Source organism: Stenella coeruleoalba (assembly GCF_951394435.1).
Source record: "Stenella coeruleoalba genome assembly, chromosome: 8".
Taxonomy (NCBI): Eukaryota; Metazoa; Chordata; class Mammalia; order Artiodactyla; family Delphinidae; genus Stenella; species Stenella coeruleoalba.
This window is the reverse complement of record NC_137154.1, coordinates 71271872-71297511: the sequence shown is the minus strand read 5'-3', so window position 1 is coordinate 71297511 and position 25640 is coordinate 71271872. Positions and strand designations below refer to the sequence as shown.

At 36.8% G+C, this 25640-nt stretch overlaps 1 protein-coding gene across 9 annotated transcripts in view; it reads left to right on the top strand.

Moving 5' to 3' along the window:
• MTMR2 (myotubularin related protein 2) overlaps window positions 1-25640 on the top strand; it is a 108489-nt gene that overhangs the window by 29476 nt on the left and 53373 nt on the right. For 8 of the 9 annotated variants that reach the window (XM_079930338.1, XM_079930343.1, XM_079930345.1 and 5 more), the window contains one exon: window positions 8664-8769. In XM_079930338.1, coding sequence (XP_079786464.1) covers window positions 8664-8769 — 106 coding nt within the window. Of the gene's footprint in view, window positions 1-8663; window positions 8770-23099; window positions 23229-25640 lie in introns of all 9 variants that reach the window. The other variant, XM_079930346.1, reaches the window with a different exon arrangement.

Sequence of the window (25640 nt, the reverse complement as noted above, 5' to 3'; positions counted from 1 at the left end):
TCATTTAATTTTAATTATCTCCTAAAAGCCCTGTCACCAATTATAATCACTTGGGGCCTCATAGTGAGCTTCATTGTAAGAATTTAGTCTGGGGGGGCACCATCAGTTCATGGCAACGTCAGACTTCATTTTTAAATTGCGTTCACAGTGCCAACACACATGCCCTTATAGTGGGAAAAATATTCATTTTTCTAATACTTCTAACATAATGTTGTCCAAAAGACATAATTCCTTATTTTGTGAATACCAGGTCTTTAATTGTAGTTCTTGCTGTCCCCTCCGCCCCCCTTCCCCAGTAAATCTGTGGGTACAGTCACTAGGGGACATTTGTATTCTGACTTGTAATATGTCACAGCTGAAAGTAGTATTAATGAGAGGTGAAACAGCAACCTTGCCATTATAATTTTTAAATTTATGCAGCTAATCTTACTTGGGGTAGGGTAATTTCTGTGTAATAACACTCATTTGTCATAAATAATTACAGCTAATATCGATACTTAAACGTGGTACTACATTTTTTTTAGATGCTTTACATATTTTATTGCGAGCAAGATAGGGAAACGATCTGTGGTAAAGGATCTTGGAATAGTAAACAATAACAAAGTGTCTGAGAAGAGGAGCTCTTAGATGAGTAAACACAATACAGTGTTACAGGTATTATAGAAATATGTACAGTGTACAGTGAAGGAAGAAGTAGTCATGTTTACAAGATGGGTGGGGCAAAGAGGGCGTGGAAGTGTACGAAGGACATTAGAGGCAAAGACAGCAGGATTAGCAAAGGTGCAGATGCATGAAATAGCTAAAGAGCTTAGAGAATCTGCAAGCCATTCCCAGTGGGTTCAGATGAATAAGAGCTCCAGCTAGATATGTAGAACAAAGGCCAGATCATGGAAGACTTCAAGTGTTGTGCTAAGGAGTTTGGGCTCGATTCTGTAGGCAGTGAGTAATCACTGAAGATTTAAGCAGGGAATGCAAGTTAAAACCACAATGAGCTATCACCTCACACCTGTTAGAATGGCTCTTATCAAAAAGACAAAACATCACAGGGCTTCCCTGGTGGCGCAGTGGTTGAGAGTCCACCTGCCTATGCAGGGGACACGGGTTCATGCCCCGGTCCGGGAAGATCCCACATGCCGCGGAGCGGCTAGGCCCGTGAGCCATGGCCACTGAGCCTGCGCGTCTGGAACCTGTGGTCCGCAACGGGACAGGCCACAACAGTGAAAGGCCCGCGTACCGCAAAAAAAAAAAAAAAAAAAAAGACAAAACATCACAAGTGTTGGTGAGGATGTGAAGAAAAGGGGGCCCTGGTAGACTGTTGGTCGGCATATAAAGTGGTACAGTCGCTATGGGAAACAGGATGGAGGTTCCTCAAAAAATTAAAAATAGAACTACTGTATGATCCAGCAATTCGACTTCTGGATATTTATCTGAGAAAAATGAAAACACTAACTCAAAAAGATATGTGCACCCTCATGTTCATTGCAGCATTATTTACAACCACCAAAAGATGGAAGCAACCTAAGGGTCCACTGATGGATGAATTGATAAAGAAAATGTGCTACACACACACACACACACACACACACACACACACACACACACACAAAATGGGATATTATTTACCATAAAAAGAAGGAAATCTTGTCATTTACAACAACATGGGTGGATCTTGAGGGCATTATGCTAAGTGAAATAAGTCAGAGAAAGACAAATACTGTATGATCTCACTTATATGTGGAATCTGAAAAACAAAAACCGAACTCACGTAGAACAGATTGGTGGTTGCCAGAGGCTGGGGATTAGGGTAGGAGGGAATGGGTGAAATGTGAAGGTGGTCAAAGTACTTCTGGTTATGAAATAAAGTCATGGGGATGTGATGTACAGCATGGTGACTATAGTTAATAATACTGTATTTTATAGTTGAGAGTTGCTAAGAGAGTTGATCTTAAAAGTTCTCATCAGAGACTTCCCTGGTGGCGCAGTGATTAAGAATCCGCCTGCCAGTGCAGGGGACATGGGTTCGAGCCCTGGTCTGGAAAGATCCCACATGCCGCAGAGCAACTAAGTCCGTGCGCCACAACTACTGAGCCTGAGCTCTAGAGCCCGCGAGCCACAACTACCGAAGCCCCCACGCCTAGAGCCTGTGCTCCACAACAAGAGAAGACACTACAATGAGAGACCGCACACCGCAACGAAGAGTAGCCCCCACTCACTGCAACTAGAGAAAGCCCGCGCACAGCAACGGAGACCCAATGCAGCCAATAAATAAATAAATGAATTTATGAAAAAAAAAGTTCTCATTAGAAGAAAAATTGTAAATATGCATGGTGATGGATGTTAACAAGACTTAACTGTGATTATTTCATAATATATACAAACATGGAATCATTATGCTGTACACCTGAAACTAATATAATGTTACATGTCTATTATATCTCAATTTAGAAAAAAGTTTTAAGCAGAGGAATGATAGGATCAGATCTGTTTTTGAAAGATCACTTTGGTATTAGTTTAGGATGATATATTGAATGAGTAGTTGAGGGAAGAGGTGTCGAGCTAAGACAGTAAAAATTAGGATAGAAAAAAGGATGCATTCAGGAGATGATAGGGAGGTAGACTCTACAGGACTTCGGATTGATTGGATGTGATTGGCTTGGGGAAAAGATAGTGATGGTTTAGAAAAATCACTTGACATGTGGGAGTGTTGCTGAGCACTGCCCAGGACCTAGATAATATTTTCTAACCATGTGTTTTAAATGGCTCCAATGTGAAGATGTATTCCATTAGCACAGGAGAAGGTAGATAGTTATTCAATATATTGATCTGAATTTAGGGATTAGTTAGGGAAGTGGTGGTCAGTGGATAAGGATATAAGAATACTGAGTGTTTGGCGAGAGAGAGTATAAAATGTTACTGTGTATTCCAGGTTGGATGGGGAAGGAAATGAAGGGGGATAGAGCAATAAAGCATGAAGGATAATAATGACAAATGGAGGAGTTGAGGGATGAGTTGTCACCACTAGGTTGAAGATTAGATGAAGGGAAAGTTAAGAAAGTGAGATATTTTGGAAGAATAGCATCTGTGGTCAGATATTGGTTTCCTTGTTTAAGATTACAAAGGCTGGGTAGTTTCCAGAAATGATAAAGTACAGTGTGTGACTACAGAAGCACATTGCTAAGGTGGGGTTATAGGTGAGTGATGTAGGAAGTGAGGAATTTTGAGCTAGGTTGTTGCTAGTTTGCCCTTATGGGCATTAAAATTCCCATGACGAAGGCACTTTGGAGTAGAAAGAAGCTTTGGAGTAGAGAGAAGCTTTAGAGAAGAAAGTTGAGCCAGATTAGAAAGTTCTTACTGAGTGAGGAGGAGTAATTAAAAGGTGAGTGGATGATAGTTACAGAGAGATTTTATACCCAAATCCCATGACCCTCAGAGGAAGAAGGCTTTTATGTATGAAGATGGAAAAGTAATACTAGTGTAGAAGCATGAGAAAGGAGCTGGGGAAATGCTGGCTTTACCTTTGGGCTTTTAAGATGTGGGACAAGAAAGTTTTCTCTAGAAAAGGCTGCAGTGAAGTGGATTCCTGGAAGGAGATCTCAGTTGAAGCAAAGAGGTGGAGGGGAGAATTTGGTTGAAGATGTAAGAGAATTTATTCAATATGGAGTAAAAAGTCTAGTATAAAGGTTAGGAAAAGTTAGGAGCTGAAGGAAGACTTGGGCAGGGAAAATGGATGGAGAAAACACATAGTCGGACTAGAAGGTCTGGCATTTTTGAAGAAGTTCAGGATGACAAGGATAACAGGAATGTTTGGATTGAAATTTATGTAGTGAAGTTTATGGGCCTAGGAAAACCAAAGTGTCATTGGTTACTTAATGAGATTAGCAGACTGCAATCTTTGCTCTGAGTTCAAATGCCTTGCCAATTACTAGATTCTTATTCTCTAGCAGTTTATAATTTAAAAAGGAGGAGGCTGTGTAACCAAAGAGCTCTAGTCTAACGTGGAAAGTGTTAAGTGCCATTTTAGAGTATAGGCAGAAGTGTAGTCGACTGAGAATTTTGTTCCAGCTGGAAGACCTGGGGAAGATTTCTTGGAAAAGCTAGCCTTTTAACTGGGTCTTAAAGTGTAAGTAGGATGTTAATAAATAGATTGGGATAAATGGGCATTCTTTTTGGAATGGCATGAGCAAAGGTATGAATTCAGGGAAATACAGAGCTTGTTTGTGGAACAGTTCATAAAAGGTCAACATAGAGAACTTGACCTCAGGACGAGCAGTGGGGAAATGGAAGAGAGCAGTGGAAATTAGGTGTAGCCATGGTGATCAGAAGCATGTATAGAGCCCATATGACAGGAGAAAAATAACTGCTGAAAAATAACTGCATTCTGTGGCCACCTTCAGTCTGAGTAGCCACTTCATGTTTATACCAGAACTTTCAGGAGTTCTGGTGGTGGTGGTGGTGGTGGTGGTGGTGGTGTGCGTATTTGTGTTTGCTGTAATCACAAGTATTCCCACCCTTGTCCCCTCCAGCCCCTCATTGTCTGCCTGGAGTTTAAAACCTTTTAGTGCTTATTCAAATACAACAGTGTAGATCACAATATTTCCCCATGTTTATGTGTATCTGAAAAGAGAAGTTAATAATTAAAGGCTGTTTTCTACACTTTTGCTTGAAAGACTGATTCTTTGAGACTGCAAAGTATTAGTTGCAAGACCTGGTTTTGTTTGTTACCTTATTTCTCTTAAATTTGTTTATTTCATACTTTGGCTCTAAAGAACTATTTGGTGTCTTAATGGTACATGCTATAATATTCCTATTGATACTATTATTTTTAGGTACACACTACCCATAATTCCAAATTGTATTTTATTGCCTTTACATGTTTTTTCTGTTTTCCCAGAAGATCATATACATAAAAAATAGTACCATGCATTTCAACTTGTTCAAAATAGACTTTGTGAGGTGTTGATTGCTGTAACACTTAGAATTGTGTTTGGCTATACAGAATAGAAAACTCCATTAGTGATTTTAAAAATTGAACTTCATTTATTTTACATAACCAAAATTCCCAAAGTGTAGAGAGTTGTTGGTGTAGATTCAGCTGCTCACCAGGAAAGGACTTTATGCTCTTTTGTGTCCTTCGCAAGCCAGCATTTGCTCATGTTTACAGGATGGCCACAGTATATCCAAGCTTTACGTTCTTGGTCCAGGTAAGAGAAAGTAGGAAACGTTAAGGACCACCTTGCTATTTCTGCTCCTCTTTGTTAAGAAAATAAGAGGCTTCCATAACAATTAATAAACTGCCCCTTAAATCTCATTGGCCATAATTGTGTCACATTGTTTCCTAGACACGAGGGAGCCAAAAACAAGCACATCATCTTGGGCTGGCCACAAACTGTCCTCACTAAAGTCAGGAAAGAAAGGGGTGTGTATATATATGGAGCAGGCAGCAAACAATATCTGTTAGAGTACTGTGCCTAAAGTTTGTCTATTTTACTTGTTATTTTAATGCACATGGAATATAATTACTCAGAAATTGGTACAGGAAAAAAGGAAGAAATCATTCTCAGCCTATCAGTTTCTCTTTCCTTGCATTATAAAACTAGATGATAGAATTCTTATGACTGCTCCTTTGTATAATATAGATTCGTGGATACAAAAAAAAATACACAATTATACTTTGAAATAGTTAATAAAATAAAGAGATGTTTGTATTTGAATAAACAATTTTGAAGTGTTCACACTGGAATGCCGTTTTCATTCATTTAAGTGAAGTGACAGTTTATTTTAGGGGAGATGTTTTTCACACTGTATAAATATATAAAAACATTGTAGATAGCATGATCTTATACATGGAACACTGAAAACTCTACCAAAAGATCTGTTAAAACTAATAAGCACATTCAGGTTAAGTTGCAGGATACAAAATCAACATGCAGAAATCAGTTGTTTCTATATGCTAGCAATGAACTTTCCAAAAAAGACATTAAGAAAACAAATTCATTGCAGTAACATCAACAAGAATAAAATACTAAGGAGTAAAATTAACCAAGCCGGTAAAAGACCTGTATGAAGAAAACTATAAAACGATGGAAGAAATTGAAGAAGACACAGATCAATAGAAAGTTATCCTATGTTAATGGATTGGAAGAATTAATCTTGTTAAAATGTCACTGCTGCCCAAAGTGATCTACAGATTCAATGCATTCTACATAAAAATTCTGATGGCATTTTTCACAGATAGGAAAACAATTCTAAAGTCAGTATGGAACCACACAAAACCTGAAATAGCTAAAGCAATCTTGAGCACAAAGAACAAAGCTGGAGGCATCATACTTCCTAACTTCAAACTGTATTACAAAACTATAGTTATCAAAACAATATGGTACCAGCATAAGAAAATAGACGCATAGACATTAGAACAGAATAGAGAGCCCAGAAATAGAACCACACATGTATACAGTCAACTTGCCTTTGAAAGAGCACCAGGAATGCACAGTGGGGAAATGATAGACTCTTCAATTAATGGTGTTGGTGAAAATGGATATCCACATACAAAAGGATGAAATTGGACTCTTGTATTACATCACACACAAAAATCAACACAAAATGGATTAAACATTTAAAAGTAAGACCTGAATCTCTAACACTCCTAGAGGAAAACATAGGGAAAAAGCTCTTTGGTGTTGGTCTTGAGAATGGTTTCTGGGATTTGACACCAATAGTGCAGGCAACAAAAGCAAAATTAAACTATTGGGACTACATCAAAAACAAAAAGTTTCCCTATAACAAAAAATAAAATGAAAAAGTGACCTACCGAGTGAGAGAAAATGTTTTCAAATCCTATCTGAAGAGGGAAAAAGTGGACATACTGATCAAAAGGGATAAATTTTCAGTTATAAATTAAGTTCTGGGTACCTAATATATAGCACGGTGACTATAGTTAGTAATACAGTATTGTATACTTGAAACTGCCAAGACAGTAGATCTCAAATTCTCTCACCAGAAAAAGAAAGGTAACTGTGTGAGGTGATGGATGTTTCAGTTAGCTTAATTGTGGTGATCATTTCACAATGTATACATATGTCAAAACATGTACACCTAAAATACATACAATTTTTAGTAATCAAACCTCAATAAAGCTGAAAAAAACAATAAAAAAATGAACTGACAGTTTTTTGAGGAGAGAGGATTTTCACATTGTAAAAATAGTTTAGTAATCATTATACACAGGTTTATGATGGACAAATTTTAAAACAAAAATATGATTCTTAAATATCACAACCTCAAGGTGGATTATTCCATCAGAATCTAATGAAGAAGTTTTGACTTTTCATGTGAGGGAGACTTTTAATATGTTGGGAATGAAACTTCAGGAAAATATATTTATCAGAACTTTAAGTTTCAATTCAAAGTATCTGAGATTTTTCTTCCTTAAATAATTAAAATTTTTTTTTAGTTTGTGGCATAGGTATATTGTCACTGTATTTTTGGCCGCAGGGCATGTGGGATCTCAGTTCCCTGACCAGGGATTGAACCCATGGCCCCTGCGGTGGAAATGCGGAGTCTTAACCACTGGACCGCCAGGGAAGTCCTGTATTTTTGAATTTAAGAAACATAATACATGTTAACTGTATACACAGGCACTGAAGTCGATTTTAAGGAAAATAAAGACACGGTCCTCCCTCTTGGGGTATTTAAATTTTAGTTGGTGAAACTAAATTTACATACCTGAGCTCAGTAAACAGTAAAAGGCAGTATGTGATTAGGTATCAAAAGTTCTATAAGAATTTAAGAATAAAAGTAACCCTAGAGTGTGATTACTTATTGTAAAGGAAGAAGTGGATATTTAAGACAGGCTTCTTAAAAATATAGAATTTGGTTTGGTGGAAAGGTACAAGGTACAAAGACAGGCTCATCTTTCCATCTTCTGCTCTTCTGCTCATCCAGCACTGTCGAACTATTTGTAGTTTCTCAAGTGTTCTGTGCTCTTTGATAATTCTACACTTCTGTAGTGTTTTTTGTTTGTTTTTGGAATTCCCTTACTTGTTTGTCAGCCTGACAATTTCCTATCGTTCAAGACTCAGTTCAGATGTCACCTCCTCTGTGATGTCTTCCCTGAACTTTCCTGGGTAGAGTTAGGTGCTTTCTTTTCTCCAAGTTCGTAATCATAGTCCTTCTTTCTCTTTCTCTTCCTCTCTCTCTCTGCCCTCACCCCACCCCATGTGTGTGTGTATGTAGTTATAGAGTTATCACATTGCACCATTATCTACTTGTCTGTCTCTTTCACAAGCTTGTGAGCTTTATGAACATGAGGGTTTTGCCATATTTATCTCCAAATCGTAGTGCCTGGTGTAATGGTTTTGCACATTAGCCTGATCATTGGATGAATAAATGGATGGTTGGATAAAAAGAAAGAATTAACCTGGAGTGTATTCATGAGTACTGGGGAAGCTTGTCCAGAGGGAATGTGGATGGTAATAATACTTAGCCCTCTTCTTACCAGTAGAGCTTGCAATTTATCAGTATTTGGAGATAAGATTGAATAGGCAAAGTAGGACTGGTTGGCAGTGGAAGTTTTAAGAAATAATAGAGTTACAGTTAATAAAATTTCTGAAATTGGTTTTTAACACGCCCGTTTTTCAATCACACTGTGCTTTTGTATCTTGTAGTGCTTCCACTTCTCATTCAGAGAATTCAGTGCATACAAAATCAGCTTCTGTTGTATCGTCGGATTCCATATCAACTTCTGCAGAGAACTTTTCTCCTGATTTGAGGGTACGTATATTGTTTCTAAGTTCTAGTGAAGTATTTTCTGTTAGCTGTTTGTGGCCACACTATCAATATAACCTTTAGCTAATTAAGAAGGAGACACCGATGGAAGTCTCAAAGACCTGAGTCTTTATGTAATATCCCAGAACAGGCCATTCTTCTTTATTTGTAAAAGAAAAATGTATAATTCATCTCTGGGTTTGATATCTTTAAGATAATTAATGAATTTTTTTGTGATATAAAAGATTTTCATGAATACTCCCATAATGCTTTACTCCCAATAATAGCTAATATTTTTTGAGTACTTACCATGTGCCAAGTATTGTTTTAAGTGCTCTAATGAAATATCTCTTGTAATACTTTTAGCAATTCTGTGAGGTAGAAATTATTATCACTACCATTCTACAGATGACAGTAACTCAGAGAGAGATTAAATAACATGTCCAGGGTCTCATAGCCAATAAATTTAATTGTCAGTATTACAGCTCATGTAGTCCAGTTCTGGAGCTAAGTCACTTAAATATTTGCTATAGTTGCTACATACCTCATTATAGTATGTAGGTATTCCTCTATTTATTAAAGGTCTTGTTGCTATGAAATTAACCATATCAGTGATATCCTGTAGCACTTTGTACATTTTTGGATTCATCTGCTTTTCTACTGCTGCTTGTCTATGAATGTTGGGGAAAATGAATTTCATATGTAGTGATAACCTTTAAACCTTACCTTAAAATCTTTTTACTCTGATCAAGTGACTGCCTTCTCAGTGGTTATACTTTCACAGTTTTAACTAAAACGTTGTTTTCATTAATGAAGTCATTTGCTGTTGAGAATATATTGAGAATGTATCTTTGTCATGTATTTCATTTTCAAAACCAGAATCTAACAAATGTAAGAAGACAGGTTAGAAGCTTGTGTAAAGGTTTCTGCATATTTGCCATTATTTCTTGTGAAATGTCATAAAATACTAAATTGGGTATAGCAGGACTTTAAACATTGCTACAAATGATAAACATTTATCTTTATAATCTGAATATATGTTGTGCTGGTTAAAAAGGCCTCATAATATCATTAGCTGTTATCTTGAAGCACAGCATACATTTAGGGCACGGTTTATCATTAATAATAGTGGATATAAGTCCACTGTTGCTTTTCATTAATTTATTACTATTTAAAAATACATATTTGGTATATGTATCTAACCTTGGTTTAGTCATTATATTAATAAAACTACATTAACGGCCTGTAGGCCTCTTGATAATTTTGAAATTTTTTGGCCTACTTCTGGTCAGATTTTATTAGTTAAAAAATCATCGTTTTTAACTTCTTGTGACTGATAAAGAACTCATATTAGGAATGGGAGAAATGTCGCTTTTATTTTTAGCCTGTGCTTCTATTATTAATATTATATTTTACCTGCTGTTTCTTGCCTAAAATATGTTAAACCATGTGTGTATTCATGTGAGTGTTAGCTTAGTTTTAAACTACTTAACTAGGCACGGGTGTGAATTGTCAGCTTCTCTGTGTGCAGACCCCCTTTATTTCCTCAGGATGTCATGTATACCATAATAAGAGTGACTGGCTTACATTGGGACAAAATAAGGGTCATAATGTTAATCTGCAGGTTAAATATTATAATTTATTTCTTATTTTTATTAGATAATTTTTTTTTTTTTTTTTTTTTTTTTTTTGCATTACACGGGCCTCTCACTGTTGTGGCCTCTCCCGTTGCGGAGCACAGGCTCTGGACGTGCAGGCTCAGCAGCCATGGCTCACGGGCCCAGCCGCTCCGCGGCATGTGGGATCTTCCCGGACCGGGGCATGAACCCGTGTCCCCTGCATTGGCAGGTGGACTCTCAACCATTGCGCCACCAGGGAAGCCCTAGATAAATTTTTAATTTTAGAACAGGTTTAGATTTACAGAAAAATTGTAAAGATACTACAGAGTTCCCAGATACTTGATATCCAGTTTCGCCTATTATTAATATCTTACATTAGTATGGTACGTTTCTCAAAATTAATGAACCAATGTTGATGCATTATTATTAACTAAAATCAATGCTTTATTCACATATCCTTAGTTTTTACCTAATGTCCTTCTTTTTGTTCCATGGTCCATCCGGGATACCACACTGCATTTAGTAGTCATGTCTCCTTAGGCACGGCACCTCTTGGCTGTGACAGGTTTTGCTTTCTTTCTTTGTTTTTCATGACCCTGTTAGTTTTGAAGAGCACTGGTCAGATACTTTGTAGAATGGTGTTTTACCCATTATTAGACTGGGATTATGTCTTTTGGGGAAGAAGACCACAGAGGTGAAGAGCCATTTTCATCATATCATATCAAAGGTACATACTATCAACATGATTTGTCACTGTTAATGTTAACATTAATCACTTGGTTGAGGTAGTGTTAGGTTCTTTCACTATAAAATACTCTTTTTTCCCCTTCTTATCCTTATACTATACTCTTTGAAAGGAAGTAAATATGCACAGTCCATGCTTAAGGAGCCCAGACTCTACCTTGTTAGAGTGGAACACCTTGTATTTCTTTTGCATGAGAGATTTGTCTCTTCTCTCTCATTTATTGATTTATGCAATCATTTATTTATATCAGTATAAACTCATGGATATTTATTTTGTATATTACAGTCCAGTACTACTTTGTTGCTCAAATTGTTCCAGCTCCAGATTGGGATTTCTTTCAGTCAGATCTTGTGTCCCTTTGACATACTCCCATCATTATGGTGTTTTGCTGTTGTTGTTGATTGTTTTGTTCGTTGTTTGTTTATCAGCTCTTCCTTACTTTCTGTCACTGCAAGATACTCCAAGCTCATCTTGATACTTCCTGCCCCAGTCCTAGAATCATCATCCATTTCTCAGGGAGCCAGATTTCTTTTATTGGAGAATGGTATTAGAAACCAAGATCTGGGCACTACGTGCTCCCTCCCTTCCTTCCTTCCTCTCTCCCTCCCTCCTTTCCCCAAAAAAGGTAACAAAGTACTTTTATTCTCCTTCTGAAGCAAAAGATCATTTGCATACATCCTATTTGGAGATAATGAGTCTGGTGATCATATATGTAAGTTTGTCTGGAGTAGTCTTATTTTATGCTGTTGTCCCTTCAGGTTTTACATTAGACACAAAAATGTCCTGAATTATTGACTCTCTTAGCACTAGGATACTAAGGGAATCTGTTAAATTTATACATCAGGTCCATGACTTCAGGAATTGTCCCCATTAGTGCCTTGTCAATTCAGCATCTTTCACAACTTCGTGGGGCCCTCAGATAATTTTTTTTTTTTTTTTGCGGTACGCGGGCCTCTCACTGTTGTGGCCTCTCCCGTTGTGGAGCACAGGCCCCGGATGTGCAGGCTCAGCGGCCGTGGCTCACGGGCGCAGCCGCTCCGCTGCACGTGGGATCCTCCCGGACCGGGGCACGAACCCGTGTCCTCTGCATCGGCAGGTGGACTCTCAACTACTGCGCCACCAGGGAAGCCCAACTCAGATAATTTTTAATAGACAAATGAAGAGACAATTGTTAAATGTTAAATTAAGGAGAAGATGGTTTTGGGCAACCAAAGGTTAACCGTACTTTCCACAGTAGAGTGCCTGAAAGGACAGAGAAAAAAGAAAAAACTAATATGCTTAGGCTGACTGTTTTCCTGTTTCCTCATTTTAAAAGATATCCTTGATTATTAGATATAATCTTTACCTTAATCACAGTCTTTTTTTCAGTTGTGGAAGGGAAATGAAGGAGTAACATTTAATATCATTTTTAAAATGCAGCCTGATTTCAAATGTTTGTGTAGGGTGGAGGAAAAACATACTTCTAATAATTGAAAAAAGTGTAGTGTGCTACCTGGATAAATATTTATACACCCCTTATCTCATTTAACTTTCACAACAATCCTGTGAGACAGATATCACTACCCTGTTTGACAAAGAGCAACCTGATATTCAGAAGAGCTGAATTAAATCATGTGCTTAAAGGCACACAGCTGGGTGTTGCCCTTGTATTGATATTTGGTCTCAGATTGGTCATATTCCTGTACAGCACATTATCCAGAGAGACTATTCTCCCATGATTTTGTTGCTAAGTTTTTTCAAATGTGAAGTGCAATTTTCTTAATTAAAAGGAATAACTTTAACACATTTTTGAGGTAGAAATAGCAGTTTTCAATATCCCTTAATAAGTGAGAATTGCTTTTCTAATTAATCATAAAAGATGGTTTTTCTAATAATATCTGATCTCTCCCCCTTCTCAATTTTGTTAGTTGATGATATTTTGCTTTTATTATGTATACCTTTAGTGGCTATAAAATGGTAGTGTTCTAGTAAATTATATGTGCAACTAACTGCAGACAGCTATGTTGTTCTTTGACCATGGTTTGGCTCTATTTATGAGATGAGGGGCTTGGTATGGTAGTTTGAACATCATCATTCACAGACGATTTGAAGTTGGTTAACCTGTAGGCTTTGAGTTCTCCACATAGCCTCATGTTTATCTCTGCCCTGAGCCTCAACATTTTAGAAGCTCTGTTAGTAACAACTTTTTTTTTTTTTTTTTTTTTTTTTTTTGCGGTGCTTGGGCCTCTCACTGTTGTGGCCTCTCCCATTGTGGAGCACAGGCTCCAGACACGCAGGCTCAGCGGCCATGGCTCACGGGTCCAGCCACTCCGCGGCATTGTGGGATTTTCCCAGACCGGGGCACGAACCCGTGTCCCCTGCATCGGCAGTGCGGACTCTCAACCACTGCGCCACCAGGGAAGCCCCAGTAACAACTTTTAAATAGAAGTGTAAAGAACATAATGCATTGAAAAGCCAATCCTGCTTCATTAAAAATATTAAATTGAATTGTATAGGTTTTCTGCTGCAGGCACCATGAAGTGACACTTTCCTGAAAGGTTAGTGTTGTAGTGGAGTAACAGCTGTGAAAGCTTCTGTTATGAATTTCTTAGTCAAGCAAGATTCTTTGCTCCTACATCAGTAAAGCAGAATGGAAAATCAGTGGGGGTAGTGGACTATTCTAGATATCTTGAACTTATATTTACTCAGGTGGAATTCTATTTGTGGTACTTTTTCACCCTGTGAGCCTTGTTTGTTGTGGAAAAAGTCATATACAGATTTAATCCAGTAGATGTATTTCTAAAAAGTTGAGCACAAACTTAGGCTTGATAAATTGAATCCTCAGTAACATTAGGGTTTTCTCTTTGCTTTCATTTGTTCTTCACTTGGTAGTGCAGCCTATTTAATTTCATTTAAAAAACTTAAAATCCTTTCATATAGAATTTTTAATAAATTATTTTAAAATAAATTTGCAATTTTTAAAATCAGACTTTCTTTAATAAGAACATATTTTTAAAGTTTGACAGTAGAATTAAGAACCTAGGGAATTTGTGTTTGGTTGATTTATTTGCTCACTGAAGACTAAAATCCCATGAAATACAGGATTTTAAAATTCAAATGCACAACTCTATTTATTTATAAATAGTATAAATTTTAATTAGTATTTATACTATTTAATAGTATAAATAGTAATTAGTATAGCATTGGGCTTTAAGCGAAGTATGTTCCTTAAATGGTAGTGATTAAAAGATAAGGTAAAAGTCAGGCTACGCAGTACCCCCTTTCCTTTGTTGATGCCTGTGATATGGCACTTACACGGATGTTTGTCTACAATTCAAAATCAAATATTAAAATGAAATTGTATTTTTTTTTTTTTTTTGTGGTATGTGGGCTTCTCACTGTTGTGGCCTCTCCTGTTGCGGAGCACAGGCTCCGGACGCGCAGGCTCAACGGCCATGGCTCATGGGCCCAGCCGCTCTGCGGCATGTGGGATCTTCCCGGACCGGGGCATGAACCCATGTCCCCTGCATCGGCAGGCAGACTCTCAACCACTGCGCCACTAGGGAAGCCCCTATTCTTTGTTTTTTATCTCTATTTTAGAATAAACCACTGCGCCACCAGGGAAGCCCCTATTCTTTGTTTTTTATCTCTATTTTAGAATAAAATATATATATATTATATATATATATTTTATATATATTTTTATATATAAAAATATATTTTATATATTTTATATATATATTATATATATATTTATATTTATATAGTTTATGTATACATAAATATATATGAGATAAAAGTTAATAATATTTTGGGTTTTGTTCTTAACCATCTGCCCTTGAAATATTTAATGGGCTTAAATCAAGCAAGTGTGATTGTCCTTTCAAAATTTGTGTTATATTGTTCATATTTCTTTATGAACGAAAGGTCAGAGATAATTGGATTATTTCTTATCTAGAGTGTGTACATGAATGTAATATTGACATATTCTGTAAGTATGCAAATCTAGTTGGAATAAGTTTAAGGCTCATAGAGCAGATGTTAGGTAAACAGAGAACAGTGTCTATTATACATAGTTATTTAAATAGCCAGAGCAAAACTGATTGAAGTTAGCACTTATTATGATTAATACCACCACCCCTCATACCAACATCAACTCTTGAGAGCCTAGGAATTGAAAAGAACATCTTAGCAAAATAAAGGATATCCACCAAAACTCCACAGTAAGCCTCATACTTAATGGGAAGATGTTAGAAGCATTTCCTTTAAACTTAGAAACCTGATGATGATTTCTATCACCACTTTTATTCAACATTATGCTAGGAGTCCTAGCCAGTAAAATAGGAAAAGAATAAATAATGTAAGAAATGAAAGGAAGAAACAAAACTTTTATTATTTATGAATGATTGTATATACAGAAGACTTAAGAAAAATCTATATGTACAGTGGAAAAGGAGGTAGCAAATCCATGATTATTATATGTTAGGTACTATGACAAAGGGATACCTTGGGAGCAGAAAGGGCAGAACATTCCAAAGCAGTTTACATTATAAGTAAATAAAGTACTACTACATTTAAACATACTTAAAGAAAAAACTTGGAGGGCATTTACAAAAACAAGAATTTAAAGAAAAATAAACGTTCTGGAAAGAAAAAGAGAATATACTATAAGATATATACAGATAAGATACATCTGTTGTCCTGTCTTGTATCCTTAGAACTCCATATTTGGAATGTGGAAGGTACCCAGGAAAAGTGTTTTGACTAATCAGTTGAAGAGAATGAGAAATAGAAAGTTACTTTCTCTTTTAACAGAATGTCATATCTTTTGAAAAATGCTCATTTCCCCTTTACTTTCCATTGTTAACAGTCCCCTAGTTCTTATATCTGATAGGCTTGTCTTTGTCTGATGCAGCTAATGCACTACCATAAGGCTAATCTTCCTCTGACATCACTTCCATATGTGATACCCTGTTTAAAAATTCTTCAAGGGGATCCCCGTTTCTTACACTAGTGAGTTCAGACTTCTAAGCCTTGTGTTCAGGGTTCTGTGTGTTTGATCCCATCACAACTATCACACTGTATCTCTAACTGTCCCCAAGTGTAATCCCACCCCGATAGATAGGGATTCTTCTTTTAGTCCCTTACACAATATGTGCTCATTCACACTTCCATTCATGATCACTCACTCACACATCTGGAATGTACTTCTCTTCTTCAGTGAAACAAATCATGGTCAGCCCGTTTATCATAGACTCAGTCCCATCTCTGACCCTTCTAGCTCATTATGATCTTTTTTTTCTGATGGGAGATATTTAGATAAAAATCAGAGAGGGAACAATGTTGAAAAAGCTTTGAAGAAATTATATGAGGAAAATTTGGAAGAGAGACAGTCACTAATTCAATTCCTTCATCACACTTGGAAATGTTCACAGTTGTCTCATTTCCATGCTTAATAGAGAAATGACTTCAGACCACACCCTCATGATTTCCATTTTACTGAAACTTTTCTCTCAAAAATTACCTGACTCGTATTTGTAAAATTTTGTATCTTTTATAATAACCTTGAGAGTTTTTTTTATTATAAAAGTAATACAGTGTACTAATTTGTGGGAAATAGAAATAGGATTAAGGAAAAAATAAAAATCACCAGTGCTCTACTACTGTCACCATTACTCTTAGTATTTGGTACACAAAAGAATCTTCCTTAAAAGTTTTATGTAGAACTTTTACAGTTACAAGATTGGGTATCAGAGTAAAAGCTCTTCAACTCTACTCACCACAAGTTCATGATGTCAGCAGTTGGCTAAGCTACAGTAAGTAGGGTCTTAGATACTATACTGTTGAGTAGTCTATAGCATGTTTATTGGGTTTGTAATTATTTTGATGTGATTTGCAGATTATATTGCAGGTATTATTAACCCCTTTAAGGCTTAAAAGAATAAAAGCTCTGAATTAACTCTGTTAAGAGTTTTAGTAAAAAGAGCCAAATAATTATAATAGAAACATATATAGAGATTATTAAAAAATTAGAATGTATGGAAAAATTGATAAACATAAAAGTATATTTAATATAGTCATGATGCAACAGGAATAATAGTGACTATATTCAGTTGATAGTAAGGAGATAAAGAAAGTGTTTGTGCCTAAAGTATATTTAATTAGGTAGAACACTTATTAACATGATCCTGATACTGGAGTAGAGAATGTTTCACACTTCAAAGCTAAGCATAGTAAAAGTGCTGCTGATATAACTTCCTTTACAAGACAGAGAGGGTTCCACATAATTATCTTTATATATGCAGAAAAGGCATTTAATAAAGAGTATTTGACCAAATTTAACCTGTTTCAGGTTTTTAGAACTTCTAATTAGAAGGGAATAGGTAAATACTTCTTAAGCATTGTGCCTAATATTAAAACATTAGAAGTAGTCCCACTAAAGAACAGGACAGGGTACCTACTATCATGCCTGTGTTATTTAGCAGTCTTTATAAGTAATGTCTGATGCAGTTAGATTAGAGAAATATAGTCTGCCCCCTGAATCCACAGGTTCCTTATCAGCAGATTCAACTAACTGCGGATTGAAAATATTTGGGGAAATAAATTCCAGAATTTTCAAAAAACAGAACTTGAATTTGCCATTCACCGGCAACTATTTACATAGCACTTACATTTTATTAGAATTTTTTTCAGTAATGTAGAATTGATTTAAAGTATGTGGGAGAATTTGCGTAAGTTATATGCAAATATTATGCCATTTTATAAAAGGGCCTTGAGGATCCTCAGATTTTGGTATCCAGTGGGGGTCCTGGAACCAATCCCTTGTGGATACCAAGGGACAACTGTACATTGGAGGCATATTACTGAAAAGGAGCATTCATTTTACCTGGAAGTTAAGAAAATCAAATGAAAATTATTAGAAACAAAAGACTAATCAGGTGACTGCTTACAAAAAGAAGCTTGGAAGTCATCTGTCCTAACAAACAAGTAAAAAGCCAGTAAGTTGAAATTTAGCTCTTCTTAGATCCATCAGAGAATTGAGATCACAGGACAAATGGCTGTCTCCCAAATTAGAGAGACAGGCAGAACAGAAACCCGTCAGCAGAAACTGTCTCTGGAACCAGTAAGGGGCAGGACAACTTAAACTGTAATTGACAAATTGCTGGCGGATCAGCGTGGACAAGACTGAGAGTTAAATACTCAAGGGGGTCCCAGTCTTAGGGGGACCTTCATAGTTTTGTGAGTTTTACCTATAGGAGCCCTACCAGGTTCTCACAGTGAAGACTGAGAAAAATCTCTTTTGCTTCTGGCAGAGGGAGGGGAAAAGCAGCTATTTTGAAAATGTCCAGAATATTCTGTTCTTCTTAACAAGGCCTGCCCTCAAAAGAAACTATTTTACTAGCCCAGCCTATGGGCTTTGTGAGAGCCTAACTGACCTGGGGAAAGGGAAATACCCAATTCCAGCCTCCTCTAACCTTCCCCATGGGAGAAGAGAAATACAGACTTCAGCACCCTCTAGCCAACCTGTCCTATCTGGGGGTGGGAGGGGTGGAGGGACAAAGAAACACTTGTAAACATCACACTGCAGGGGCACAAGCTCACTAAAAGACAGAGGACTATGGGATTCAGTCATAGGGCTATAGAACATTTCCCCTCCCACCTCCTCACCTCACTATGACATCATTAGGGGCCTGTTTATATCAGTTCTTTTTACGTGGCGCATCATGTCCAACTTTCAGCAAAACATTACAAGGCATACTAAAAGCCAAAATTGATATGTAAGGATCAACAGCTTTCTATTATAAAAATACTTATAAATATCAGGAAGGGAAAGATCCTATTTATAATAACAATTAAAAATATAAAATATCCAGGAATAAACTTAAGATATAGAAAGAAACTATATGAAGAAACTTTAAAACTCTGCTGAGTAATATAAAAGAATACTTAAATAAATGGAAAGTCATACCTTGTTTTTTTGATAGAAAGGCTCAATATTGTTCAGATTTTAATTCTTGCTTATTTTGTAAATAATATGGTTAAGACTTGACAAGCTGATTCTCAAATTTGTAATGAAGAAAGTCTGGAAACAATAGAAATGTTTTTTGCTTAGGGGGATGGTTAAATAAATTATGTGTTTACAATTGTATACTATGTAGTATTTGGAAAGAAAAAATGGATTTTCATATGTGGATATGAAAATATGTTCAAGATAGATTAAAAAATTCAGGACAGAAGAGTGTGTTTAAGTTTCCATTTGCTGGGAATTGTTGGGGGAGGTCTAGAAGAAGCCGCGGATACATAAAGAGGGGTATTAATTAGAGGCAGGTAGAATGAAAACAGGGAGATATGTTTGGAGGCTGTTTGTACAATTCCAAGTAAAAATTGATAAAGGGCATGCACTAGGGTAATGACAATGCAGAGTAAAGGACAGGTTTGAAAAAACATTTATGTGGACGTAATGTGTTTAAGCTGCCTGAGTATTGCAGATTGGGGGAGAGAGGAGTCAAAGATGATGACTCTAGGTTTCAAACCTGGTGACAATTTATGGGTTCACTTCTTTTCTATTGGACTGCCCCTCCTTTGTGTACTTGCTGTTCCTCTCTCCTCAGCTAAACAAGGTGACCGTAATATGTCCTTCATCACTTGCTCACCCCCAAACTCCCTACTCCTGTCTTCCTTATGCTCTTTCTTTCTCATAACTTCAGCTATCGTCACTTTATGGGTGACTCCCATATCTTTACCTCTGGTTGTGATCTCTTTCTCAGCCTCTGATCCATCATATCGCTTGCTATACAGTTACAGTAGGATGCTATTATGTCATGGTCATAGTCTTAGTTCAGTCATACATCTGTTCAAGTTCATCTGCTGTTGTGAGGTATATGTCACCTTGGAAAAGTTGCTTAACTTCTCTAAGGATCAATTATCCCATTTAGAAATGGGAATAAAACCACTACTTCTCTTTCAAGGTATTATAAGCAGTAAATGAGTAATGATCTTCTAAAAGCAGTGCATTAACCAGGTCAGGTCATGATGATGTCTTCTGTGTATGAGGTAAAATGAAAGTAATGAGATAATATTTTATCTACCTACCTATCTACTTCCGTTTGCTTTTGGCAAAAATTGATATAAGCCATCCTTTACTGGGAAGAAGTGTTCTTTATCACAGGATTATATCATTCTAACTTTTTGGTTTTAAAAGACTCCTTTCTTTTATGAAATGATATTGGTCATAGATGATAGTTTTTTTTTTAAATTTTTTAAAATTTATTTATTTTTGGCTGCGTTGGGTCTTCGTTGCTGTGCGCGGCTTTCTCTAGTTGCGGCGCGTGGGCTTCTTATTGTGGTGGCTTCTCTTGTTGCGGAGCATGGGCTCTAGGTGCACTGGCTTCAGTAGTTGTGGCACGTGGGCTCAGTAGTTGTGGCTTGTGGGCTCTAGAGCAGAGCGCAGGCTCAGTAGTTGTGGCACGTGGGCTTAGTTGCTCTGCGGTATATGGGATCTTCCCGGCCCAGGGCTTGAACCTGTGTCCCCTGAATTGGCAGGCGGATTCTTAACCACTGCGCCATCAGGGAAGTCCCAATGGTAGTTGTTTTTGTGGTTATTTTAATGTCCTAAGTTATTTTTTTTAAAATAGTTGCAGCCCTATGTTTTTTTTTTTGTTTTGTTTTTTGTTTTTGCGGTATACGGGCCTCTCACTGTTGTGGCCTCTCCCGTTGCAGAGCACACGCTCCAGATGTGCAGGCTCAACGGCCATGGCTCATGGGCCCAGCTGCTCCGCGGCATGTGGGATCTTCCTGGACCGGGGCACGAACCCGTTTCCCCTGCATCAGCAGGAGTCTCCACCACTGTGCCACCAGGGAAGCCCTGCAGCCCTATGTTATTCCCCTCCTCAACCTCCACAGTTTCTCCTATTTACATCCTATTTACATATTAGTATGGTGCATTTGTTATAATTGATGAACCAATATTGACACATAATAATATTAATTAAAATCTGTAGTTTACATTAGGGTTCAGTCTTTGTGTGGTACATTCTACGGGTTTTGACAAATGTATAATGACATGTTTCCACCATTACTGTATCATACAAAGTAGTTTAACTACCCTAAAAGCACTCTTTAATCCACCTATTTGTCTCCCCCCCTTCTCCCTGAACCCCTGACTACCGCTGATCTTTTTACTGTCTCCATAGTTTTGCTTTTCCAGAATGTCATATAGTTGGAATCATCTAATACATAGCCAGATTGGCTTCTTTTACTTAGCAGTATGCCTTTGAGATTCCTCCATATCTTTTTGTGGCTTGATAGCTCATTTCTTCTTATCACTAAATATTATTCCTTTGTATTGATGTACCACAGTTTGTTTATCCATTCACTCACTGAAGGACTTTTCTATTGCTTCCAAGTTTTGGCAGTTATGAACACCTTGCATTTTAAGATTTAAACTTGAAAATTTTTCTTGATATTAGGTGTGTTATTCCTAGGGCTGCTGTAACAGAATATACAAACTGAGTGGCTTAAAACAACAAAAATTTATTCTCTCACAGTTCTGGAGTATGTAATAAGAAATATATATATATATATATATGTATATATATCTATCTTCATCCTTAAGTCTTGGTCAGAGCTCCTAAAACTTTTGTCATTTTCTAAGTGATAAGAGCCATAGGAGCATCTTTTGTTATAATATTTAGTTTTTGTCTCTGTTTCCAGAGTGATAAAAGTAAAAGCATCTTTTGTTATTCATAACACACCCCTTTGGATCACACCTGAGTTTATATTAATGAATGACTTTTGGAAAGCCCCTAAGGATGGGGCCTGGTTGTCAGGAGAATCCACCTTTGATTAGGTTTGGAACTTTCAGCCCCCTCCCATCTCTGGGGAGGGGAGAGGGGCTGGAGGTTTAGTTAATCACTAATGGCCAGTAATTCAATCAATCATGTCTAAGTAATGAAGCCTCCATAAAAATACCCTTATCCATAAAAATACCCTTACTGAAGGGGTTTAAAGAGCTTCCAGACTGGTGAACACTTTGAGGTTCTGGGAGAGTAATAGGCCCAGACAGGGCATGGAAATTCCACACAGCCTCATACCCCATTCCTTGCCATATGTAGGTCTTCCATCTGGTTGTTTCTGAGTTCTGTCCTTCATAATAAACTGGCGAATGTAGGTAAGGTGTTTCCCTGAGTTTTGTGAACCATTTTAGCAAATTATTGAACCCAAGGAGGGGTTGTGGGAACCCTTGATTTATGAACGATTGGTCAGAAGTACAGTTGGCAACCTGAGACTTGAGATTAGTGCTTGAAGTAGGAGGCAGTCTTGTGGGACTAAGCCCTTACAATGTGAAGTCTGCACTAACCATGGGTGATAGTGTAGTAACTGAATTATAGGGCACCCAGTTGGTATCCGCTGAGAATTGGAGAATTACTTGGTGTGGGAAAAAACACACATCTGGTGTCAGAAGTGTTGAGAGTAGAGGATTGAAAAACAGTGATTTTTGTTTCTTTCTCACAATCTAAAATCAAGGTGTTGAGAGGGTTGGTTACTTCTGAGGGTTCAGAGGAAGAATCTGTTTGTTACCTCTTTTCTTGCTGCCGGGGAGGACCAATGATCCTTGGTGTTCCATCCATTGGAACATCCATCACTCCAATCTCTGCCTCCATCTTCATATGGCATTATCCTGGTATCTCTGTGTCTTCTAGGGATGTCTTCTTATATGGACAACAGTCATATTGGATTAGGGGTCCACCCTATCCAGTATATCCTCATTTAACTAATTACATCTGCATTGACTCTGTTTCCAAATAAGGTCATGTTCCAAGGTGCTGTCAGTTAGTACCTCAACCTGTGTTTATTGAGGGGCACAGTTCAACCCATAGCATGAAGTGATGCTTTCCAGACTGTTCCTCTGTAGATACTTGCCCTTTTTTTGTTGTTGTTCAATCATTGATGGTGATGTAATATTATCCATATCTTACTAATTGTGGTTTCAGCTGAAAACCAGTGTCCTTGGCAGTGTTATAAAAAGAACGAGCTTCCTTGTGCTTGAATTTGGATGTACTTTCAAATATGTAACCAGTAAGATCCATCCCAGACGCCAGTCTGTGCCTCTTCAGAGTTTGGTTTGTATGATTCATTTGCATACTTTGTGGTTTGTCAGTGAAGTATAAAAATAGAATAAAGTGAAATTGATGTAAAATAATTTTCTTTAATAGAATTATCCAATGAAGAGTAAGTTCATTTTTTTCTTCACAGTTCTAGTACATAAAGAAGCTGTGAGAGATAGTGTATAACTTCTACAGACTCATTTTTCCCTTTCAGGTGATTATAATTTAGTGTTTTGCAGATTTCAGAAAAATTCTTTCCTATCTTTCTGTCATCTGACATTCCATGTGAAAACTGACCCATAAACTTGCCAACTTCCAGATCATCATTATAGACAAGGTTTCTGAATTTCCTTTATAGTAATTTCCTGATCAGAGAGAAGGAGAGAAAGGGAGGTAGGTTAGAGTTGCATGGAAAGTTACTGAGCATTTCGAAAATAGTTTGATAAAGAGGGCATGGAAGAAAATGGGGGAAAAAAAAAAATGGTTGGGAGAGAGCAAAACTGAATTATGTTTTAGGAATAATAAATTATACATTTCAATCTGTGTGTTTTTTTCCACCAGTAAGATTTTAATGTGATCAATACACTTTTCTTGATAGTTAAGAAAAGGATTAAATATTGTATTAGGTGCTAGTAAAGAGCAGATTTTATATAATCTTATCTATTGATATAGCCAGAGCTCTTGAGGCAGGCCAGCATCTAATGCATCTGATAGTAACAGAATGGATAGCCACTTAGTAACGTGACTTTGGTCCAGTATGAGAAAGTGTTTTATGTATTCCAGGGGGTTTCTTCTGGGGGGAATTTCTCTCTTCCTCTCATATCTGAGGGTTATATAACTTTTTCTCTGCTGAAGACAGTTCCATGTGAATGCTGACAAACTTAATGAGTCTGTCTGGCTTTGCTGTCTTAGTTTCTCTACTCTCATTTTAGGAAGGTAGGACCCTGGTGTTTCTGAGTTGACCTCTTGTTTTGACCTTAACTCCTTTCTTTGTTTAATCTGCATTTCTTTTTTCGTTACTGACATATCTGAAATGCAATTCTCTTCAAGTAAAAAGCAGCCTGTGTTACTCAATAATTGCTTGTATTTTTTTTTTTTATAAACCTAGGGTCAAATTTGATCACTTCTTCCAACAACTATTTCATATGCATCTTTATTTCTCCTACCACAGACTAATCCAGGATTTTGATATTTCTGTCCTAGATTATTATCCTTTCATCTTTATCAGATACAGTTTTGTGCACCTTTATGACCATGCCGTTTACCTCTATCAGAAACCTGCAGTGGTTTTCCTTAACATGACTGATCAAGTTTAAAATCCTTACTCTCCCCACTCCCCCCATATTTTATTATAAAGATTTCCAAACACACTATTGAGTTGTATCAATTCTCTGTATATTCAATATTAACCCCTTATCAGATATATGATTTGCAAATATTTTCTCCCATTTGGTAGGTTGTCTTTTTTTGTTGTTGATGGTTTCCTTTGTTGTGCAGAAGCTTTTTAGTTTGATATAGTCCCACTTGTTTATTTTTGCTTTTTTTGCCTTTGCTTTTGGTGTCAAATCCAAAAAAATCATTGCCAAGACTGATGTCAAGGAGCTTATCCTTTATATTTTCTTCTAGGAATTTTATGCTTTCAGGTCTTACATTCAAGTCTTTAATTCCTTTTGAGTTGATTCTTGTGTATGGTGTAAGATAGGAGTCTATTTTCACTCTTTTGCATTAGGCTGTCCAGTTTTCCCAGCACTATTTGTTAAAGAGACTGTCCTTTCCCCATTACATATCCTTGGCAATTTTGTTGTAAATTAATTGACCATAGATGAGTGGGTTTATTTCTGTGCTCTCTATTCTGTTCCATTGATCTATGTGTATTTTTAATGCCAGTACCACACTGTTTGACTACTATAGCTTTGTAATATAGTTTGAAATCAGGAAGTATGCCTCCAGCTGTGTTCTTTCTCAAGATTTCTTTGGCTATTCAAGATCTTTTGTGGTTTCATACAAATTTTAGGGTTTTTTTTGGTATTTCTGTTGAAAAATGCCAGTGGAATTTTGATAGGGATTGCTTTGAACTTTCTATGTTTTTAGTGTTAAAATTTACGTCTTTTTATATTGTGTATTCATGCAGAAATTATACTGGCTCTAGTTATTTTTAATAGTCTTTTCCTTTAAACTATATAATGTTGAAAGTTATGTGGTTAACACACCATCCTGTTACAGAATTAGAATTTTCTGAACCTCACTGTATATTTACCTTTATCAGTGAATTGTATATTTTCATGTTACTATTAGTGTCTTTTCATTTTAGCTTGAAGAATTCCTTTCAGCATTTTTTGTAAGGTAGATCTAGTGGTGATAATTTTATATGGCTGATCTAGCTTTTATTCATCTGGAAATGTCTTCATTTCTGAAGGATACCTTTGT